The following is a 19923-nucleotide window of genomic DNA, read 5'->3' as shown; positions in this document are numbered from 1 at the left end:
ATGGAATCTGCCTCCAGCATATTATTACTTACCATAATAATACCTCCACCATCTTGATCTCCTCTACCCGCCCGCTTTGCCCGCTGTCTCTGGTCCCTGCGAACGCCCCTCAACACTTGTACGTTTGCTTATAGGGTTGATCATCTTTGCAATCAATTCAGAACACTATCAACCCCCCGATCGCTCAGCTGCCTCTCGTGGTGGCGTTGGTTACCCTATCTTGGAATTGATCCTCCCTGGTTGCGCACCCATCGACTCTGATTTTAGCGTTGACCCTCGCAACTATTGGCGCACCCGCTTCAGAGATCCACGGTCTTTCGCGAGCGCCCTTCTCCTAAGATTCTCGAAATCTTTTTTCTCTACCCCACTCATTTCTTTTTTCTATTTTACAAGGGGTCCCGGTTGGACTGGGTGTTCTCTTTGTCGCACGAACCCGGCCGACTGGCACGAAATACTCTTCGATCGCGTCAAACCGTTACCGAAGGCGCGACTTCGGAGCCATGAGCGCAGACGAGGGTGGGGGAACCACCTCGATATCGGCCACCAACGGCGAAATCCATGGTGCTACCCCCGATCCCCCATCGCTAGCGACCCCTGGTAAGCGAAAGAGGGTTTCGAGCCACGACGATAAGGCCCCTCAGGATCTCAATCATTCCGCTTCGCAAGGCCAGGAAAAGGTCAAGTTGCAGGAAACATTGCGCAATCTCGTGGATATTTTGAATAAGTAAGCACTTCCTGCAATCTCGGCGAAGCGATCTTTCGCTTTCGTTGGCTAACGGCTTCCAGGAATGATACGGAACTCCAGCTCTTGGCTTGTCCCTTGACGACGTCGCCCTCGAAACCCCGGTCGAAACGCGCAAAGGTGTCTGGGGACAAGGAGGAGGGCACTAGCATACGTGCACGGGTCGATGCGGACCGCTATAATACTCTGTCGGAATTCCTTAGTGATATCGAGCGGGCCTCGGCAGCCGTGATTGAACGGAGTAAATCCCGTGTCAGTGAAAATGACTCGACGGCTTTGACGGAAACTGTGAATCGCATCGCAGCATTCAAGAAAACGCTGAATAGCCTGGTCCGTCAGGCCCAAACAAGTCCCGCAAGCATCAAGGCGGAACCGTTGGCGGAGGAAGCAGAAGCAGAAGTCCCAGCGCAGCCTGCCCCCAGTGATGTGGAGGTACGAAACGACGGTGTGGCTTTGACTCTCTTTGGGAATCCTGCCAACCCCAAGCAGCTATACTCGAGCTTGCAAAAGTCCGTCAAAGTGCCATTACCGTCGGATGATCCGAAGTCTCAGAAGTACGTGGAAGTGCAGGCACCACTCCCAGAGGTCGGACTCCCCAACGGAATCACCACGGCGAAGATTGCCCCCTATAAATCGGAAGCGAAAGCGAAGGAGCACAAACGAACATTCGGTGAAGTTTTTGCTCCTCGTTCTGCCCTGCCTCAGTTGGAACTCCCACGCAGGACCCGGTCATCTTTCCGCAGCGTCGGTGGTTGGATCGATCCCTTCGAAGCCATTACGAACTTCAACTCATTTCTTGGAGACCGAAATAATTACTGTCTTGCGCCTCTACCTTCGGGTGATTGGCTGCAGTACGGGGGCGCTGCAAGTCGCCGACAGAAGCATCAACCTTCTCAGCCGCAGACTGACGAAGGGATCCGAGATGATCCGGCGTTATGGGTTGATGAAGATGCATCCGCTATACAAAAAGTATACTCGTCTTTTGCGCCTTCGTTTGACAGCTCGGGTGCTGTTCTCCAAGCGGATGCGAAGGATCTAGTATGGTGGAGCAAGCGGGGCGCCAGACGTCTGCAAACGCTCCTGTCCGTGCCCTACGAGGAGAAACGTCAGGAAACTGTGGCGGCACAGCCAGGTAATATCGGCGAACTCGATGAAAGCACCTTGGAAGAGATGGTCAAGTCTTTTAACCCCGAAGATTTCGCGGACGGTGTCACGGACGGTGATTCGCATAAGCTCAAAGATGAGGAGGGTCAAGACATGGAAGCTCTGTTACATGATGTTTCGGATTTGCTGGAAACTCTCAGTTCGTACCAGAAAATCCGCAGCCTTCAGTTTTCGCCGCCAGGGGGTCAGGATCCCGAGGCGCTGAAAGGCATCGTCCCTGACCAGGGTACCTGGGAAGACCCAACAGAGGCAGAACGAGTAACATATGAGGCGTTGCGATCGGGCCTGGCCACTTTAGTGTCAACCCTTCCGCCATATGCCGTCGCCAAACTAGACGGTGACCAGCTGGCCGACCTGAACATCAGCCAGAAGGTCGTCGTGGAGAACCCTGACTACAGTGGGACTATGGAGAAGGACGATTTCACGATCCAGCAGGAACGCGCTGCGGCGATGACATCCATGGGTGGCGGCGGAGGTCGCAATGCCACGCCTTCCCGTCATGGAAGCTTCCAAGCAGGATACAACCAACGGGCCTATTCTGCTAATACTAGAGTGCCGCCGGGCTCGGGGGCTTTCCAGCCTCCGCAGCCGTACTACAGTGGAAGACACCCATCAACCCCTGGCCCTTTCACCCCGGGCCAACCACAGTCGTTCGCAGGAGCTCGACCCCCCTCGACTCCTTCGCAGCGGCCGGGTTACCCGCCAGGATATTCGCAGCAAAACCCACAGTTTGCACCGATCCAACGCGCTGGACAAAACACTCCTATTTATCCTGGCCAACAAGGGGCCCCGCAAGCGTCTCCGCAGCCTTTCACCCCACGACCTGGACAACCAGGACAATACAACGCGCAGTTTGTCCCGGGTCGGGGTAGTGGCTCCCCTCAAAAGCAGTCATCTTTCACCGCTCCTCGAACACCGTATATGACACCGGGCCCTGGTGCACAGCAGCGGTATCCGCAGCCGCAGCCGCCACCACAACAGAAGCAGCCGCAGCCGCAGCAACAGCAACCGCAACCGCAACAGCAACCGCACCAGCAACAGCAACCGCAACAGCAACCGCAACAGCAACCGCAACAGCAACAGCAACAGCATCAACAGCAACCGCAACAGCATCAACCGCAACCGCAACCGCAACCGCAATCACAGCCATCTCAACCCCAACCGCAACCACAGCAAGGGCAACAGCAAAGACAACAGCAGCCTCCTCAACCTGGTAATACTCCCTCCAACCCGACTGCCACACCATCAGCAAACTACGCCAACTCCGCAGCGGCCATGACCTACGCTCGAAGTGCAGCAGAGCAAGCCGTATTAATGGACCGGAACCGGGCACAGCTAGCCGCTCATCAATCACGGCAAAGCCCATCATCACCACAGCCCGCACCGGAGCAAGGCACGTCGCAGGAGCCAGGCGGCGGCACACCTCAGAGGAAAAAGTCCACGTCGGTAGTTTCGTGATTATGGAGTCTATGATTCTCCTCGACTAAATTTGTCCTCGGGCAAAGAGAGAAAAAGAGAATGATTTGGATAATGGGTAGACAGGTGCAAATGGCCATGGGAATTTGATTTCATCTTTTTTCCTTTCCATATCTTTATTCCTTTTTCTACCCCATCCCCGTTTTCCTCTTAATGCTTGTCCTTTTCTTTCTTTTTTCCTTCTTATAATGCTGGTTTTCTTTTGTCGTCTTTCCTACTCGGCTGTCTTCAGGCTTTCCATGGGAATCTTCTTACTCACTGACTAGACTTCCGGTGGAGGATCGATATCTTCTTTTCTTCTTTTCTTGTACTCTTATGGGCTGGTTGGTTGGTTGATCGATCGATTATAACGTTATTGAAAGGAGAACTCATGCTTGTTGGTCTGTTATATCTATTTTTATTATTATCTCCAAGGAGTGTTATTACCATTATTCAAGTCTTTTTAGCCTATAATTTTTACTTTGTTTCTCCTTTCACAAGACCTATGTAGTCCACCTGGAGGTCAACTGCAGCCATACGGCTGCAGATAGTTAATTTTTGCTACCTGGTACTACACAGATTCTACTAAGCTAAGCCTACACACCAAGCCAAGATTACTTGACCAAGTACCAGTTACCCAGCGTTTACCAGCAATGAAAAAAATAAAAATAAAAATAAGAAAAACGACAAGAGTAAACACCCGAATCATATTCATATTCATATTCATATTCTCAACAAAAGAAAAGAGCGTAATATACATATCTCATAAAATCAATGATACATTTGACCAATTGTTCTCAATCACCCATGGTTTTGTTCCTGCACCGTGACTCCCAAACCAGTGACAGCATGACAAGGTGAGATAAAATCAGAGTAAGTAGGTAGGTAGGTAGGGAGGGAGGGAGGTAGGGGAATTAATCCAAAAGATAAAAAAAAAAAAGCGAATTCGACCATTATATCGACTGCGTTGTTAGGTTGGTGGGTTGCTTTGTGGGTATCACCCGTGTACACACTCAAATGGGTGTATGGGATGGAGTGGTATGGTAGGTAAGTAGTGGCACTAGGAGGGACAGGGCGCAGTGGAAATAGGGTCGGATTGGACAGATCGATGGATTGATGATGGGGGTACCCGAAGAAGATTCGTATATTCGTGAAAGATAACATATAAAAAATGTAGATAATGGATGGATGGTTGAATAGAAGACGCATCACGGAATGAACATGGCAGCTGTCATCATGAAACCAAAATACCTGGATCACCATTAGCACAACCATCTACATCAAGGACGGAGAAAGGGAAAAGAAAAGGCTCACAGTCCAGCACACCGCCACCCATCCTGCGAAGCAACCAACTGCTCCGATCCCGCCGACGTAGTCGACGCGATGCCCGCCGAGGCACCTCCCACCAGCGCGACGAGGAGGACGCGGCCCCAGAAATCACGGATCATGCTGAACGCCAGGAGCGGGAGCAAGATGGCTGCGGAGGCGATGATGATGGCGGAGTAGGCTGACGGCGTGGGGGCCGACCCGGTGGGCGTTACCGGTGGGGTCAGCGACACGAGGTCTTTGGGATGGTCAAGGAAGCGCGACTCGACGGCTGCGATGGGGCTGTTCCCGTGCATCCAGGTCCGGTAGGAATCGACGTCTTGGTGTGAGGCTAGTGGGAGGGTCTGAAGGACGCGGCTGTAGGCGCTGAGAGCGTTGTCTGGGGGTGGGTGTTAGTTATCTTTGGTGTGTGTGTGGGGGGGGAGGGTGGAAGTATGAACTCACTGTATTGCTCGGTTTTGCGGATCAAGACGCTCATTAATTCCTCTCGTTGGTAGTGGAGAGACGAGTAGACGCCTGCCTGCACGTCCATGCGGCGCGATGCAGGGAGCATTTTGGAGCCGTCCTTCTCGGCGGCGGAGGCCCGGTGCATTTCGTCGCACTCGTCCAGCACGCGCAGCTCCTCTTCCATCTGCGCGATCTCATCCTGCAGGTGAAGTAGCACGCGGTGGTTCAGGTCTTCGAAGCGGCGGTATAAGGGCGGTAGACGCGGCTCCCCGCTGTCGGTGGATGCACTGAGCCGCCATGCAAGGAGGCCGTAGCCCGATGCGTGCTGCGACGAGTGGGTGTTGCGTCGCGGCCTGCGGCTGGTGCGGTGGAGGTCTTCTTCTGGGCTTCGTGGTGGTGAAGGGGGGAGAGGAGGACCATGGTACGACGGCGGGTCACGATAGAATGACTCCGGCACCGTCGCGAGATCCATTCCCCGTCCAAGGGTGCTGTTGGGGCCGTCGAGGGACATCTTCCGTTGGGTGGAGTTGGTTCGGGCGAGCTGCAGTGGCGCAACCGGTGGGGTGATAATAGGGGCGACTGGTGGTGGTTGGTGGGATTCAACAGATCCTTTGGACTTCATGGACGAAGCTCGAGTGCGACCATTGAGGACCGCCGCCGTAGTCGGGTTGGTTGGACGAGCTGTCGAGATGCTCGGACGCGACACCTTTGACTGGGTCGGCACCTTGACAGGCGGGCCGTCGTCATCCTCTGATGACGAGGTTGCGTCTGTCTCGTCGGATTCAAGATACTCGAAGACATTCGGTGGTTTTTCTGACTGTGTCCCCGGCTGTTTCGGGTCAATGGTCTTCTTCTTTGTCTTGGACAAACCCTCTGCGCCATCTTTTCGGGGTCTTTCCACAGAAGGCCTCGACCCCTTGGGAGTCGAATTCGAGTTCGACGAGAGAATCGAGCCGAAAGAGGACCGATGGGCCCCATCCTTTCGGGTCTTCTTCGGTCGACTAGTAGTATATAGCGGCATCATTGCACGGGACTGGCGGGCACGGTTGGTACGGAAGCCGTTTCAGGCAATTGAGTGAATGATCGATGCAGGTGATGTGTCCCTGGGGCCATAGGAAGGAAAGAGATCATGGAGAATGGAAGCGACACAGGGTAGCCAGGTCAGAATGATGGAGGGAGGAATGGGATGGAGGAAGCGCATATCAAGGGAGGAAACCTGGAATCCGGGGAGGGCGATCCTAGGAATGTGTACCAGAATGCGAATAGACCTGTGATGTGTGTTTGGACCTCTTCTTCTTCTTCTTCTTTCGTGACCCCTGGTCAAATTTCCTTTTTCTTATTATCAGGCTGAATTTCAGGATTGGAAGGAGGATCGGGGCAACATGTGGGAATACAGTATAGAAGTAGTTCCTGGGGATGGACCGAGAAGGATCAACGATGTCACCCCCCAACAAGGGAAGAATGCGAGGCTGACGCACGGGATATGGGGCGGGATGGTGCTCTCTGAATGTAGATAATGAGGAGGATCAATCAACCCCTCGGAAGATGAGACGGTCCCGAGACAGAAGGAGAGCGGGCGCAGTCGAATGACAAGATAGGATCATGGATGAAGAGGGAGGGCGGCGAGGTGTCATTCGTCCGTCGTGATCGCACCAGCGCCAAGGTTGTTACAGATCATCCTCCCCAATCCCTTCGCGCGCGCCAGTCGTATTTATTCTTAGCAGTTGACTTCCTTTGAAGCCCGGTAGTTCTGAGGGTACTAAAGTAGTGCTATAGTCAGAGGGTGATCCCTGTTCGAAGTGGTGGTGGGGGCGATGCAATCAGTTCCCCATGTATAGAAGGAAGAAGAGAAAGAAACCGGAAGGGATGAAGAGGTTTGTGTATCAGAAGGGAGGCTGCAAGTGGATCTCGGTCGTTTAAGAGCGGCGGTCCCCATCCAGGCCCAAACCTGTCCAACAAACCCCATTTGGGCGTCTCTCGAAGGATCTATCTTCAATTGTCATGATGCGTTGGCCGCTGCCGATCACCGTCCTGCCTTGCATGAAGAAGTAATAATACTTGGTATTATGGAGGGACCAAGGTGGGGGCACTACTTCCTGTCATCCTCGATCATCCTTGTTGCTCCTCGGCCAGACAACCAGCTGATGTGATATGGATCTCTCCTGCTTTGTCGTAGATTCTCTTCATCCTAGGGCATGACCGTCACCTGATCGTCGACCAGCTCAGGCAGCGAGCGAGTCAGGCATCAACCAGGATACACTCATATCCATTGGTTCGCCATACACCCATACAGCATATATCCTACTCCCACTTCGGTCCCTCAGGTACCTATACCAACCTAGGTATATTATGGGATATATCAAGTTTCTGCTGCATTTCCCCTCCTTCGTACATTCTGTTCATCCTCCATGCATGTCATTCCATGCACGCTGATGCTCCAGATGGAGGCGCAATCCCGGCGGTGAGGTGGTAATTACCATACCAAAATTACCCACCATCCTCCTCCTCCACTGCGCCATCCCGATCATTTCCTATTCCGCTCCGGATTATTCCTTGTCATCATTCATCGCCAGCTCCTCCCCGGCCTCAAATCACCGTGTCATAAACTTCTCGAACAACCATTGCTCTCTCAATCCGCCTTCAAGCCACTTCCCTCCAGTCTGACCCCCCATGCTCCGGCCATGGCTACGTCAATGCCCCCGGACTGTCCGCGCGCTCTGTCCCCGATGCCAACGTGATCCTCCCCGATTTCTACCCATCGTCTCCAACCCGATTCCTCGACGGTCCCTCCAAACCTCGACAACCGACTCTTCGGATCGGGTTCCCTTACGCAAACAACTCAAGCAAGATGCAAAGTCGCTCAAGGCTCACAAGCGCCAGAGGAGGGAAAGTGAAGAAGCATCCCGCCAGAAGTGGGAGTTGACGGTGGGAATTGAGACCCACGCGCAGCTAAACACGGATGCCAAATTGTTTTCGCGTACGTTGATTCACAACCAGATTTGTGAGAACATGTTTCCCGAGCATTGGTCTGACTTGTCGGTCTGAGAATACAGGCGCTTCAACCTCCTCCACGGACTTGCCCAACTCCAACGTCGCACTCTTCGACCTCGCTTTCCCCGGATCACAACCGGTTAGTTCAAGGATCATGCAACTACAGTGAATTCCTTGTTGATGACTCTAGGAATTCCAAATCGCGACCCTTCTTCCTGCCCTGCGCGCTGCCATCGCCTTGAATTGCGACATCCAACCCGTGAGTCGGTTCGATCGAAAACACTATTTCTATCAAGACCAACCGGCGGGCTACCAGATCACCCAGTACTATGGTATATCTGTCCCCTCCCCCCCGCCAATATGCAGTCCATTGACGCCCCACAGAGCCCTTTGCGCGAAACGGCCATGTCGACCTCTTCCCCCACGACGGAATTGCGCCGGAAGACGGCGACCAGGTGCGCATCGGCATCAAGCAGGTTCAACTCGAACAGGACACCGCCAAGTCCCAGGAATACCCACCCTCCGCCCAGCTCCTCGATTTCAATCGCGTGTCCCACCCGCTCATCGAGATTATCACCATGCCCCAGATCCACACCCCTGCCACGGCCGCCGCCTGTGTACGGAAAATCCAGGCCATCCTCCAGTCTTGCAGTGCGGTGACCACGGGCATGGAGTTTGGTGGCCTCCGCGCCGACGTCAATGTCTCGATCCGTCAACGCGGCGAGGTGGCCGGTGCGCACCACTACGGGGGAGTGACTGGCCTTGGCCAACGCACCGAGATCAAAAATCTCAGTAGCTTCAAAGCCGTTGAGGACGCCATTATCGCAGAGAAGAACCGGCAGATCGCCGTCCTGGAAAGTGGAGGCGTGGTGGAAGGCGAGACCCGTGGTTGGACGATTGGTAGCACCGAGACGCGCAAGCTCCGAGGCAAAGAGGGTGAAGTGGACTACCGGTACATGCCGGATCCCGATATCCCGCCGTTATACATCGGTCCGGATTTGGTTTCGGGGCTGAGGAAGACGCTCCCCACCGCCTCGGACGCGTTGATCGCGACCTTGGTGGGCTCCGAATACCAGCTCCCCATCGAAGATGCCAAGCCCTTGGTCGAGCTGGACGACGGTGCCCGTCTGGAGTACTATCAGGATGTGGTGGACGTCCTGCGGGATCTGCAGAGCGATCAAGATCCGAAAGCCCAGGCCGGTCTCGGCCGCGCGGCTGGCAACTGGGTTCTCCACGAACTAGGGGGGCTGTGGACCAAATCGGATCTTGCGTGGGACGCGGATCGAGTTCCCGCATCGTCGTTGGCAGCGCTCATCGATCAGCTACAGCGGAAACATGTCACCGGTCCGACGGCAAAGCAGGTACTCGCCATGGTGTTTGACGGGGATGCCCGGTCCATCCCCCAGCTCCTGGAGGAGGAAAATCTACTGCTGCGCCCACTGTCACGGGAGGAGTACCTGGCGCTCGCCGAGGAGGCGATAAGTCAGAATCCCCAGATGGTCGAGCAGATCCGCAGCAAGAACCAGCTAGGCAAACTCGGGTGGTTCGTCGGACACATGATGCGCACGGGGGAGAAGGGTCGGGTGGAAGCGCAGAAGGCGGACTCGGTACTCCGCGAGCTCATCCTGGGCCCACCGTAGATGGTGGGGACTATGACTTGATGAAATTTCGGTTTCTGGCCGTTGGAATAGCGGGCCCTCTGTACCATAAGCTCGGATATAGAGAGATTTTATCTACTAGAGAACTGGGACGGGCTAAGTTGAAATTGGCGCCGTCTCAGATAATGATACCCATTGGTCACAACAAACCCTGACAAGCCACCGTCCACATACCATCCCTTTCCCCAAAAAATAAAAATAAAAAATAAAACGATTGCTAATGAAAATGAGGGGCGAAGGTGGGATGAAGCGGGCATCTCTCCTCCACCTGTACTTAGGGGAAAGCCGTGATCCCTAAAAGCAGGTCTTAGCGATCGCCTGGCACGAACCAAGGACGGCCCCACGACCACACCAGGCACTTAAAGGGAGGGGTTCCCATGCATTGTTCTTCTTGGAATTGTTGTTCTTTCTTCCATCTAAATCATTACTCACTATTGCCAATTTGACTCCTCTTTATTCTTGTATTCACCGCCGACTCTTGTACCTTTGTGGATCGAGGGGATTGCCGCTTGTCTCCACTTCTATCCGATCTTATCGTTATCGCCTTATCGCCTTATCCGGCCTTTCTTTGTCTCTCGTCATCTTCTCCATCCCCTCATCTGTATCCTCACTTCGGTTCTCTAGCCAGACAATTGTGACCATGACACTGCCTTCGACGATTACTCAAAACTTCCTGTCCAAGCCCAACCAGCTGGGCGTGGTGGCGGTTGGCTTTAATGGAGGGCAGGTACGTCATCACCAAGATCTGCCGGCTCTACCCATTCCTTGACAGACTTGTCGATCATCTTGGAGGGGCTACCCTACCCACCATCTCACTACACCCTAGACAGTGAAGAAGTAACTAACCATCGAGCCCAACATGTACAGTGCAAAACAGGCGTCGAGGCCGCCCCGATGGCCCTCATCCAAGCCGGCCTCCTAGACCAACTCCGCGACGACCTCGGCTACGATCTGCACTACGACGGCGCAGTCCACAACTACGAGGACAAGATGCCGTCCACGGACCCCGACCACCGCGGGATGAAGAAACCCCGCGCGGTCAGTGCGGTCAACGAGACCCTAAGCTCGCAGGTCTACGAGCACGCCCGTGAGGGCCGACTGGTCCTGACCCTGGGCGGCGACCACTCCATCGCGATTGGCTCCATTTCGGGCTCGGCCAAGGCCACCCGCGAGCGTCTGGGTCGTGACATCGCCATCATCTGGGTCGATGCGCATGCCGACATCAACATCCCTGAGATGAGCCCTAGCGGGAATATTCACGGCATGCCCATGGCGTTTTTGACGCGGCTCGCGCGCGAGGAGCAGAAGGATATCTTTGGGTGGTTGCGGGATGAACATATCGTCAGCACGCGCAAGGTCGTCTATATCGGTTTGCGCGATGTCGACCGCGGAGAGAAGCAGATTCTCCGAGAACATGGTATCAAGGCGTTTAGTATGCATGATGTTGACCGGTTAGTTCCTTATTCCTTCCCCCTCTTCATTAACGGTGAGGAATCGAGAGTAAACCAGTGGTAATTCTAATAATCAATCACCCAACAGATATGGCATCGGACGCGTGGTCGAAATGGCCCTGGCCCACGTCGGAAACGACACCCCCATCCACCTGTCCTTCGACGTCGACGCGCTGGACCCGCAGTGGGCGCCCAGCACTGGGACTCCAGTCCGCGGGGGTTTGACGCTCCGCGAGGGAGACTTCATCTGTGAGTGTGTACATGGGACGGGCAATCTGGTTTCCATGGATCTAGTCGAGGTCAATCCCAGTTTGGAAGAGGTGGGGGCAACGGACACGATCCGGACGGGGTGCTCGTTGGTGCGCAGTGCGTTGGGGGACACGTTGCTGTGAAGGTCCTGTACCGGAACGTGCCACGATTTGGCAGTGATGCAGGAAATAAAGAACACGACTAGAAGGTGCCATTATGGGCTCAATTAACATTGACATATCTTTTTATCCTCTGATGGGAAGTGGGGGTTATTGTGTCTCTTGAGTTCCAGTCAGATCGGAGCGCCACCGCGTTTACAGATAGAATGTGAGGAGGACGTGTGAAAACAAGGCCGAAATTGACCGCTATGGGAGATAGGTCATGGACGGCTTCACTTCCACCTTCAAATACCATTTCTTCTCTTCTATCTCTTCGTTTCATCTCATACACATACACACACACACACACTCTCTCTCTCTCTCTCTCTCTCTCTCTCTCTCTCTCTCTCTCTCTCTCTCTTTTTTTCTTCTCAACAGCTCTATCCAATTCCAACCTAGAAGTTGATCATATCGCGATATCTATTGAATCCTGTAACCCATAATCACTGTCACTTGTACGCCACACTCGGTTTCGTTCTTTGTCCTCGCCCACCCCTTTCCATCTGCCTCGTCCCTGAATATCAGAGAACCCGGTCCAGGTTTTATGGTCTGACGGAGCAAGGTCAAACATTCCAAGCGGGTTGTAATCTATACTGCTTCACGGTCACCGCATAGGCAGAAAGCCTAACTATGGCCCCGAACTCGCTCCAGGGACCTTACCCGCCCTGCCACACATCAGACAGTGTCATTGTCGGAGGCGGAGTAGCCGGATGTGCTAATGCTATGGCATTTGGCAAGCAGGGACGGGCGATGGTGCTGTTGGAAAACAAAAAGGCTAGCACAGGCCGAGCGCGTCGCGGGCGAGCTGCTGCAACCGGGGGGGGTTCGCGCTCTGCATTCACAGGGCATGGGAGTAAGTCTCGATTTGTTTGCACTTCTATGAGATCTTCATAATTTCGCGCCTGAGGGTTGTCTAGACTGATGGGTTAACTGATAGACTGATAGACTGTTCGAAAAATATTGACGCGGTGCCATATCATGGCTATCGAGTCTCGTAATTCAAGGAAACCGTCAGCATTCCGTATCCTGACAACCCCCCATGCCCCAGGAGAGTGCCCAGTGGGTTGCTCATCCCAGCATGGTCGCTTCATTCAAAACCTCCGTCGGGCAGCAACAAGGTACCGAACGCGGCCGTAGTAGAGGCTAAAAGCCACAGACCTCCTTCGCGATGAAGACACGGACAAGGTCATCAGTTAACAGATTCACCCTGTCAAGGGCGGGGATGTTCAAGGGCGGGGATGTTTAGCCTTAGCTCATTCCCCATCCCTTGGTCTCTGATGATAGGTCCTTACCAGGTTCTTGGGTTCTTGGCTTACCGACCTCTCGGGTGTGTGGATCCCTAGATGCTCCGCGAGATGGCCCACCGTGTGCTAGCTTACAGGACCGGGGGTAGTAAAAGGATACGGAGGTGAGGCGGACATTCTTTTTATTCTTGATCTTTCTGCAGGAATGTAGTACTACGGCAACCTGACCATTGTCTCCGATCGTTATGCCTCAACCTTTCGGAAGGGATACCTTCCCCACAAACCCTCTAGTTAATCGAAATCTTGGACTCTGGAATTTATTGATGCCAAGATCCCGGAGCCTTACTACGGACGTGTGTTTCTCTCCGATGCCCCTCCAATCCTTGCCTATCAGATCAGTCCTCGCCAAACGCGAATCTTCATCGACATTTCCCCCCGGCTTACCGAGTGCAAGGTTCTGCCAAAGATTCCAACCGGCTGTCAAAACAGGTTTCGTGAGGCTGTGGCTAGGGGGAAATTCCGAAGCATTCCCAATTCGTTTCTTCACCCCTCGGAACAGAAAGTTCCAGGCCTGCTGTTCCTCGGCGATGCGTTCAACGTGCGACATCCGCTGACTGGTGGCGGCTTGACCGTTGCCTTCAACGACGTGCTATTGATCTCTGACGCTGTTTTTCTCCAGAAAATGACCCTTCACTGAAGATGATTCCGACGCAGTCCTTGAGCAAATGAGTCGATTTCATTGGGCCCGAAAGCAGAGTTCCTCCCTCCTCAATATCCTTGCAATGGCACTGCACGCGCTGTTTGCGGCCCAGGATACAACACTGACTGCTTTGAAAAATGGGTGTTTTCGATACTTTCAGATTGGTGGAAGGTGCAAACAATAATCATGCGGTATGTTAGCGGGTCTTATACAGTCGCCATGGGTCCTTGTTTATCCCTCTACTCTGTCTGGCTTGTCCTGGCAGAGACTCCCATCTGGATCACATAGTACGAAGTAGTCGTGGCGACGTTGATCATCCGGAAAGCCTCTTGTGTCATTGGGTCTTATTTGATATGAGTGGTCATGCCTTGATTGTGAAGATCACTATGGTAAACCTAGGAGCTGTGCTTCCTCGTTAATCTCCAAACCCTCATTTGGAACCTTATCAATGAAGTTGAGGTCTTGTATGGTTTAGAGGAGCTCGAGGACTGAATCCAGCACATCTGCATTGCACCATTCCAAGGACGACCGAGAGGAAAAGAGCTAATTCATCATGCCGTTGGTCCAGAGATGGCCCGCCGCTCAGGGCTATCGTCCAACTGCTCTTCCAATGACTGGTTTGGATAGCCCGTGCTTTGCGCCTGTAGCTCCCCGTTTTCTTCTGAATGAAAATGGCCACGAACTTCCATCAGCCACACTTGAGCTTGAAAGTAAGCTGGACCCTCGACCGAGATCTACGACATCCTTTGTGCCTCGCTGTGGATGTCTTTCTCGTAGGCTCTGGGGATGGTTGACCACACGTTTGCAAAGCTGGACAAGAGTGACATGAGAATTTTCCAGTCGGGTGGGGTGAAAGGAGATATAAAAAGCCGTCAATGTGTAAAGAAAGCTGTACAACTAGGACATGTACGGGGGAGAGTTGAACAGGCTTCAGTCCTGGTTAAGTTCCCTAAATGTAACCAGGTCCTCCGTACAGATCGGCGGTAATCAGAACCAAGATCTCCAGCGGAAAACTAATCGCGGCCCGATGGCGGTTCCGCTTGCGGGTGATCCCGAGAATGCTCCTTTCAACCGGTGATGTCAGCCTCTTGCATACCCTTGACCACCTATCTTTTGGTCAAATAATTTATGGTTCGGATTGGATACTCTGCTGGACAGCAAACGAGAACCAAATACGCCAAAACGTTGACCAAAGATTGGTATAGGGCTTAAACTGACTGGTAGTCCAACAGTGCATACACTTGCACGCCTGTGAGAATTCCTACTAGACAAAGATATCCAGGGTGATATAGCGAGGAGTCTTGACACCACTGGTCTCTTTTGGTTCAAAACTTTTGGACCAATAAGCTGATAGGGCCATTCTGGCCTGCGAGATAATAAATGGGGCCAACACCTCTTCTAGCAGATAGCCATCCTCACTTATGTGAGGTTTTATAACATCTCACGATGTCAGACGGCTCCTTAGATCTTGGGGAGGAACCTTTGTAATCTCTTTAAGGCTGATCCAGTGCTCACTGCCTGGCTCGAGCAATCCCTCAATTGAAACAATTCTTGCCCCTTCCTTCTTTCCCTGTTTTTCATCCCCTTTGGCTCCAAGGACTGAGGGGTGGTAGTGGTGACCCGGCTGTGCCGGACAGACTTGCAACATGCCGTCAACGGCTGGCTGCTGTCACAGGATCATTGAATGATATACAGGGTAAAACGATTGCCCCGAACGCGCTCGCACTACGGCTACGTTCTCGACTGCTCTGTCCCCCGTGATGTCTTCAACATATATGTCACATCTGAGTGAACTAAGGTAACAACGAAGTCCGGTGGGTCTGGGATCCGAAGGTGCCGGCCTCTAAGACGAACGAGACTCGCTTTCTGGCCAAGAACAGCACCCACAATCGTGGGTTCTTTCCGCAGCCATCCCCCAATTACTGCGTCATCTATTCGACATATTAAAGAATGTAAAGGCCCGAGCGTTGCTAGGGACTGTGGCTGGGTAAGTCTGTCTACGGCTTCCCCATTGCCAGCGGTGCAATGGATGTGCACTCCAAGGCAAATGATCCTACAAATTTCTCTCGCCGCAATTCAAGCAAGAAACACTGAGACCTGTAGGATGAACCGGATGTGAAAGATATTTGTTGATAAATGTACACCTCTATTCTTTATTTCTGTCTTCTTTCGCCTGAGTTACAGGTTTGGCTCAACCCCCTCAGTGGGGTCCCACCGTTTGGCTGCAACGGAAATTGGTCGAGCAATTCCAACCTCGGAAATACCTACCCTATGGCGGGAAACGATAATACAGAGAAGATCACCGTACGTAGTCACAGATGAGAGAATGTACGGACTTTTAGGGGAGGGGGAACTCCATTCCGCAAGTGAAGATGCCGCAATGACCTAGTTCAATGCCGATCAGGCTATCAGTGTCCGGTCTGGGGACAGCGGTATCCTGTTGTGATCCAGCCTGTGAGTAATTTGACGGCTGCCGTTGCTACTAATGCTTGTGTGTGGACTGGGGACCTGAAAGGAATGATGATCGCCGTACTAGCATAGGTGACTTGCAGGGCTGTTCCCAAAAAATGGCTGTCAGCTATGTTGTGGCCGTTTTCAGGTCGTCAGTCCAATCAAGCCAAGATGGTGGGAGATCAATTCCCCTGAACTATGCCATGTAGACATATCTTTATAACTGCTCTACATGGACAGAGACAAAAGAGAAAATATCACGACTGATGAGCTAGGCTGAAGCAGTCTGGAGTCAATCTCAATTAGTAGATACTTGCAGATACACATATGATGAGGTCGATACTGAGCTCTATAACTCTTCCATGGTTCTTGGAGATGGAATTCCGAGGAATATTGTTGTCTCACGCTTGCAAAACTGGGATCTCGGTATGTGATGATGCGTGCTAAGGAGGGAGCCCAAATTGGCTTTTTTAGAGCCTATAAAAAATGGCCAGGGTTCCATTGAGCAGCACCACTCGCTCACTCCACATTGGGATAAGGGGCGTTAACAAGGCCAAGCCATATGCGCACGTCCCTGATGGAATATCACGCCTTAGAAATGTGACACAAGGGGGGGAAAGAATCCGAACCCAAACCCTGGAAAGCAAAGAATGGAGGGGGTGGGAAGGTTTTCGAGTCTAGGGTTAGTACCGTAGGTATGGAATGGAGCCTGCGGATCCAACCGGGCCCGGCGACGCAGGGAAACAGATATTTTATCCTTCCATTCTTGGGAAGGCTGACCTGAGACACGCCAGGGCTATTAAGTGATAAGGCGTCTATGATGGGGTCAATGTCAGATTGTCCGCTGTCAGAGCATTCAAAGTAATGAGTGCTAACGAGACGAAGCTGGAGCTTCCTGGTGCTACGATATTGCTTAGATGAAAAGGGACGTGAAGGGATAGATGGGGCAGGTGGTACTCCAGGGTACATATCCTGTCCCCTTTGAAGAGAGCAAACTCCTACACCAAGTTTCGCAAGTTTCGCGAGGATTATACCGCTCATGTGAACTGTTGGAATGACCTGGTGCAGCTGTCAAATGATGGTGCAAGACTACTGGGTGCTCGCCCGGTAGCTCAATACCTGATTCCGCACTCGGTTTCCAGACTGTGATGATCGGCCCTGGCCTGCTGATCGAACCTTGAACCCAGGCATCCATCACAATCCGGTTTTTGTGCTTGGATAGCGTATATACCGTGAATTATGGGGAGCTCCAAACCAGAGCCTGTGCACAAGTTGTCGCCACGGTTACAGTAAGCTATCATTATCCATCATCGGGCAGAATTGGAGAAAATGACGGTTGCAGTAGAAGTGGCAGTTGCAGTTACGGTGGGATGATAGCTGAAATTGAAACCTCAATCATAAAACCTTGGCCGTGTCGTAGATATAAAAGGGGCCCAGGAACCCGGGCAGGCCCAGATCATGATTATTTAGGATTGCCCTTCCATCCTCATGCAGTGCCTGGTTAGACTCTTGTCTACTTGTCTCATGATTCACTAATCATAGGTCAACCTCACGCTTCAAGAATAGCGTCTGTGATGCGACGGTCTCGTTCACACGTCGAGTGTGACGTCCAGGTTCTGCGTGATACTGATATGATGAGCTGGTGTGGTCGAAACCGTACCTTCAATCCCCATTCCAATGGATCATCCATACCTTAGCATGGCCCGACCACACAACGCTAGTAGCAAGTCAACCATAGCGTTGGGCTCCAGACAGGCAGATCTATGCCCTAACGATCTTATCCTCCCATACCGCGTAAGGATACTGCGGGTCATGCCGGCCAATTGTAGGATAGAGCAAGCAGTACTGCTCCATAATGATGGTGCTCCCTGTATGCTGTGGCTGTGCTCTCTGGTGACTTCGCCTATCATGGGTTTACTGTGGAACCCCCTTGATTGAGTGAACGAGAAGCCGTAGGACCACAGGAGCCAAGGCAAAGGTAGACTGCTGAAGTTCAGCCTATGCTGTACCCGGGCATGTTCAGGGACCCAGGTGGTCGGTTCCCTTTGACTTGCGGAGTTCTATTTTCCGTTCCGTTTTCATTCGGGCCCACGCTAGGAGCTCATGCTGAATCATCTGCGCCTGGACGATCGACACATCCATACACACAATCTCCTCTCTGGATTTTTTCTTGAATGTTCTAGGTTCTCTGTGGGACCGTCTAGTGCATTGGATTCGAGCCTACACATAGATGTTGCGTCATGACAACCGGCAGCATATGTACTAATCCACACTGGCTGATATACCCTAACCATATAGTTGACTGTGGTTTCAGTGACGGCTCGGGGAATAATTGTGGAGCCGTAGTCTATACCGTTCATTGAGTTTTGACAGCCGTCTTTCCGAAGTTTGCATGTATGATGTGGTTGCCATCCAATGGCAAGCTCTAGTAGTCCATCATTTTGCCCGCCGGATAGCCACATCTCGTTTGATTCGGATGACCAGCTCACTGAGAGCTCCACTAGGGCCGAATCCGATCCGCGAACAGAAGACCTGCATGTGGAGATCAACCTTCTTCCGTGTGAACAGAAGAGGGAAGGGTATATGACAGAAAAAGGCAACTAACCTTCTCAAGGCAACCCAAGTTCTGTCGATGACTATGGCGACACTGAATGGAATGTTTGACGTAGGATATAGCCAACCTTGCGCATTTCTTGAATGCAGAGAGAACCATCCAAAGAGATAGCCCCACCTGATCCCGGCGATGTGGGAAGCTAGGGTGGCCCTGAGAAAAGCATTCCTCCAGTTACAACCTCGACCCACTGTGCTGGGTTCTTGCATTTGAAATCTGACTGGGCAACCGTACAGGATATGATATCCAGTCAACGCGTAACAATGAAGGGTTGAATCTAGAATCGGTTCGACCTTGTCACGAAGTCAAAGACGAAAGACTGTTCCATTGCATGGTTGCAACTTGCTTGCTTTCTGAGGCCGTAATCTGGCATAATGACCTCGATCCCATGTCTGGAATGAAACGAATCCGGTTCAGGAGGGGCTTCCCAGCACACATGCTTTGTGAGAAAAGCAAGAAATAAAACCGGAGTACTTCTACCCGACAGATGCCTTCCGAAGCAAAGAACCTTCTCTTCTGGTCATCTGCAAGTCTCCTGTTTGCAACCAAGTTTACCGTATCCCCAAGATATCAACTATTTTTTATTATACACCATGCCTCGGGAACACAAGACCAAAGCCAATCTGTTGGCCCTTTATTGTTTAATAGATTTCTTTTCGATTTCGCTTGTCCAGGCCAGACCGGCGCCCTTTGGCCAGCCTCCAAGCATCGTGAGTAGGCGACGAGGGGGGAAGAGAGACAGACGCGGCGATAAATGTCTAACTTTTGCATAGGAAGCTCCGCAAGATTCATTGGGGCGTGATGCAACCGCTGAGCTGGTCAAGAAGCTTCGCCTGGAAGACACCGGCATCGGTGTCCCAGCCCTGAAAGCAAGACAGGGTCATGATGAAATTGTAACGGGGAACTCAGGATATTCCCTGGAAGGTAACAACTTTGAGGGATCATCTGGCCCTGGAATAACGGTGACGACCTTTGGAGGCGGAAACCAGTGCGAAAACGGATCAGGTGGTCCTCAGGCCTCACTGCAGTCTGGCATAGGGAAAGAGTCAGAGGGATCCGACGACGACGAGATAGCAGGCTCAGGTAGTATCGGTGTCTTGAACTATAGTGCTGCTGGAAATGACGCAGGCTCCAATGCCGGCGCAGGCGCAGGTTCTGGTGCAGGCGCAGGTTCTGGTGCAGGCGCAGGTTCTGGTGCAGGCGCAGGTGGCGGCGCAGGCTCGGGTTCTGGCGCAGGCGCAGATGGCGGTGCAGGCTCAAATGCTGGCGCTGGCGC

At 52.6% G+C, this 19923-nt stretch overlaps 5 protein-coding genes across 5 annotated transcripts; 3 read left to right on the top strand and 2 right to left on the bottom strand.

The window, feature by feature from the left end:
• The first annotated feature begins 51 nt into the window (after positions 1–51).
• Positions 52–3803, top strand: BDW47DRAFT_100740 (uncharacterized protein). Its single transcript, XM_024811516.1, is given in 3 exon segments — positions 52–724; positions 787–3030; positions 3043–3803. 3 exon segments carry the CDS (start codon positions 501–503, stop codon positions 3362–3364), a joined length of 2790 nt encoding a protein of 929 aa, XP_024674745.1. The 5' UTR covers positions 52–500; the 3' UTR covers positions 3365–3803.
• Positions 3804–4431: 628 nt separating this feature from the next.
• Positions 4432–6525, bottom strand: BDW47DRAFT_81897 (uncharacterized protein). The gene is made up of 2 exons (XM_024819927.1): positions 5132–6525; positions 4432–5066 (listed from the first exon to the last, which is right to left on the bottom strand). The coding sequence occupies exons 1-2, from the start codon at positions 6156–6158 to the stop codon at positions 4672–4674; spliced, it is 1422 nt and encodes a 473-aa protein (XP_024674744.1). The 5' UTR covers positions 6159–6525; the 3' UTR covers positions 4432–4671.
• A 762-nt stretch (positions 6526–7287) lies between these two features.
• BDW47DRAFT_100735 (glutamyl-tRNA(Gln) amidotransferase subunit PET112) lies at positions 7288–9994 on the top strand. The gene is made up of 4 exons (XM_024811515.1): positions 7288–8111; positions 8188–8264; positions 8316–8457; positions 8510–9994. Exons 1-4 carry the CDS (start codon positions 7805–7807, stop codon positions 9763–9765), a joined length of 1782 nt encoding a protein of 593 aa, XP_024674743.1. The 5' UTR covers positions 7288–7804; the 3' UTR covers positions 9766–9994.
• Positions 9995–10135: 141 nt separating this feature from the next.
• BDW47DRAFT_81840 (arginase) lies at positions 10136–11666 on the top strand. The gene is made up of 3 exons (XM_024819926.1): positions 10136–10510; positions 10651–11234; positions 11323–11666. The coding sequence occupies exons 1-3, from the start codon at positions 10424–10426 to the stop codon at positions 11624–11626; spliced, it is 975 nt and encodes a 324-aa protein (XP_024674742.1). The 5' UTR covers positions 10136–10423; the 3' UTR covers positions 11627–11666.
• A 6380-nt stretch (positions 11667–18046) lies between these two features.
• BDW47DRAFT_81823 (uncharacterized protein) lies at positions 18047–18995 on the bottom strand. Its single transcript, XM_024819925.1, has 2 exons — positions 18642–18995; positions 18047–18568 (listed from the first exon to the last, which is right to left on the bottom strand). The coding sequence occupies exons 1-2, from the start codon at positions 18854–18856 to the stop codon at positions 18148–18150; spliced, it is 636 nt and encodes a 211-aa protein (XP_024674741.1). The 5' UTR covers positions 18857–18995; the 3' UTR covers positions 18047–18147.
• Positions 18996–19923: the final 928 nt, after the last annotated feature.

This window comes from Aspergillus candidus (genome assembly GCF_002847045.1).
Source record: "Aspergillus candidus strain CBS 102.13 unplaced genomic scaffold BDW47scaffold_7, whole genome shotgun sequence".
Classification (NCBI taxonomy): Eukaryota; Fungi; Ascomycota; class Eurotiomycetes; order Eurotiales; family Aspergillaceae; genus Aspergillus; species Aspergillus candidus.
This window is presented reverse-complemented; position numbering and strand designations above follow the sequence as displayed.

What these genes read in the sequence shown, in the direction of transcription:
- BDW47DRAFT_100740 (XM_024811516.1), top strand. Translation starts at nt 501, where the DNA reads ATGAGCGCAGACGAGGGTGGGGGAACCACCTCGATATCGGCCACCAAC. An exon ending in CTCGTGGATATTTTGAATAA is followed by an intron (nt 725 to 786) that starts GTAAGCACTTCC and finishes AACGGCTTCCAG; the next exon opens with GAATGATACGGAACTCCAGC.
- BDW47DRAFT_81823 (XM_024819925.1), bottom strand. Translation starts at nt 18,856, where the DNA reads ATGCAAGAACCCAGCACAGTGGGTCGAGGTTGTAACTGGAGGAATGCT. An exon ending in ACTTGGGTTGCCTTGAGAAG is followed by an intron (nt 18,569 to 18,641) that starts GTTAGTTGCCTT and finishes CTCCACATGCAG; the next exon opens with GTCTTCTGTTCGCGGATCGG.
- BDW47DRAFT_81897 (XM_024819927.1), bottom strand. Translation starts at nt 6,158, where the DNA reads ATGATGCCGCTATATACTACTAGTCGACCGAAGAAGACCCGAAAGGAT. An exon ending in CCGCAAAACCGAGCAATACA is followed by an intron (nt 5,067 to 5,131) that starts GTGAGTTCATAC and finishes ACCCACCCCCAG; the next exon opens with ACAACGCTCTCAGCGCCTAC.
- BDW47DRAFT_81840 (XM_024819926.1), top strand. Translation starts at nt 10,424, where the DNA reads ATGACACTGCCTTCGACGATTACTCAAAACTTCCTGTCCAAGCCCAAC. An exon ending in TTGGCTTTAATGGAGGGCAG is followed by an intron (nt 10,511 to 10,650) that starts GTACGTCATCAC and finishes CAACATGTACAG; the next exon opens with TGCAAAACAGGCGTCGAGGC. An exon ending in AGTATGCATGATGTTGACCG is followed by an intron (nt 11,235 to 11,322) that starts GTTAGTTCCTTA and finishes ATCACCCAACAG; the next exon opens with ATATGGCATCGGACGCGTGG.
- BDW47DRAFT_100735 (XM_024811515.1), top strand. Translation starts at nt 7,805, where the DNA reads ATGCTCCGGCCATGGCTACGTCAATGCCCCCGGACTGTCCGCGCGCTC. An exon ending in GGATGCCAAATTGTTTTCGC is followed by an intron (nt 8,112 to 8,187) that starts GTACGTTGATTC and finishes CTGAGAATACAG; the next exon opens with GCGCTTCAACCTCCTCCACG. An exon ending in CCAGATCACCCAGTACTATG is followed by an intron (nt 8,458 to 8,509) that starts GTATATCTGTCC and finishes GACGCCCCACAG; the next exon opens with AGCCCTTTGCGCGAAACGGC.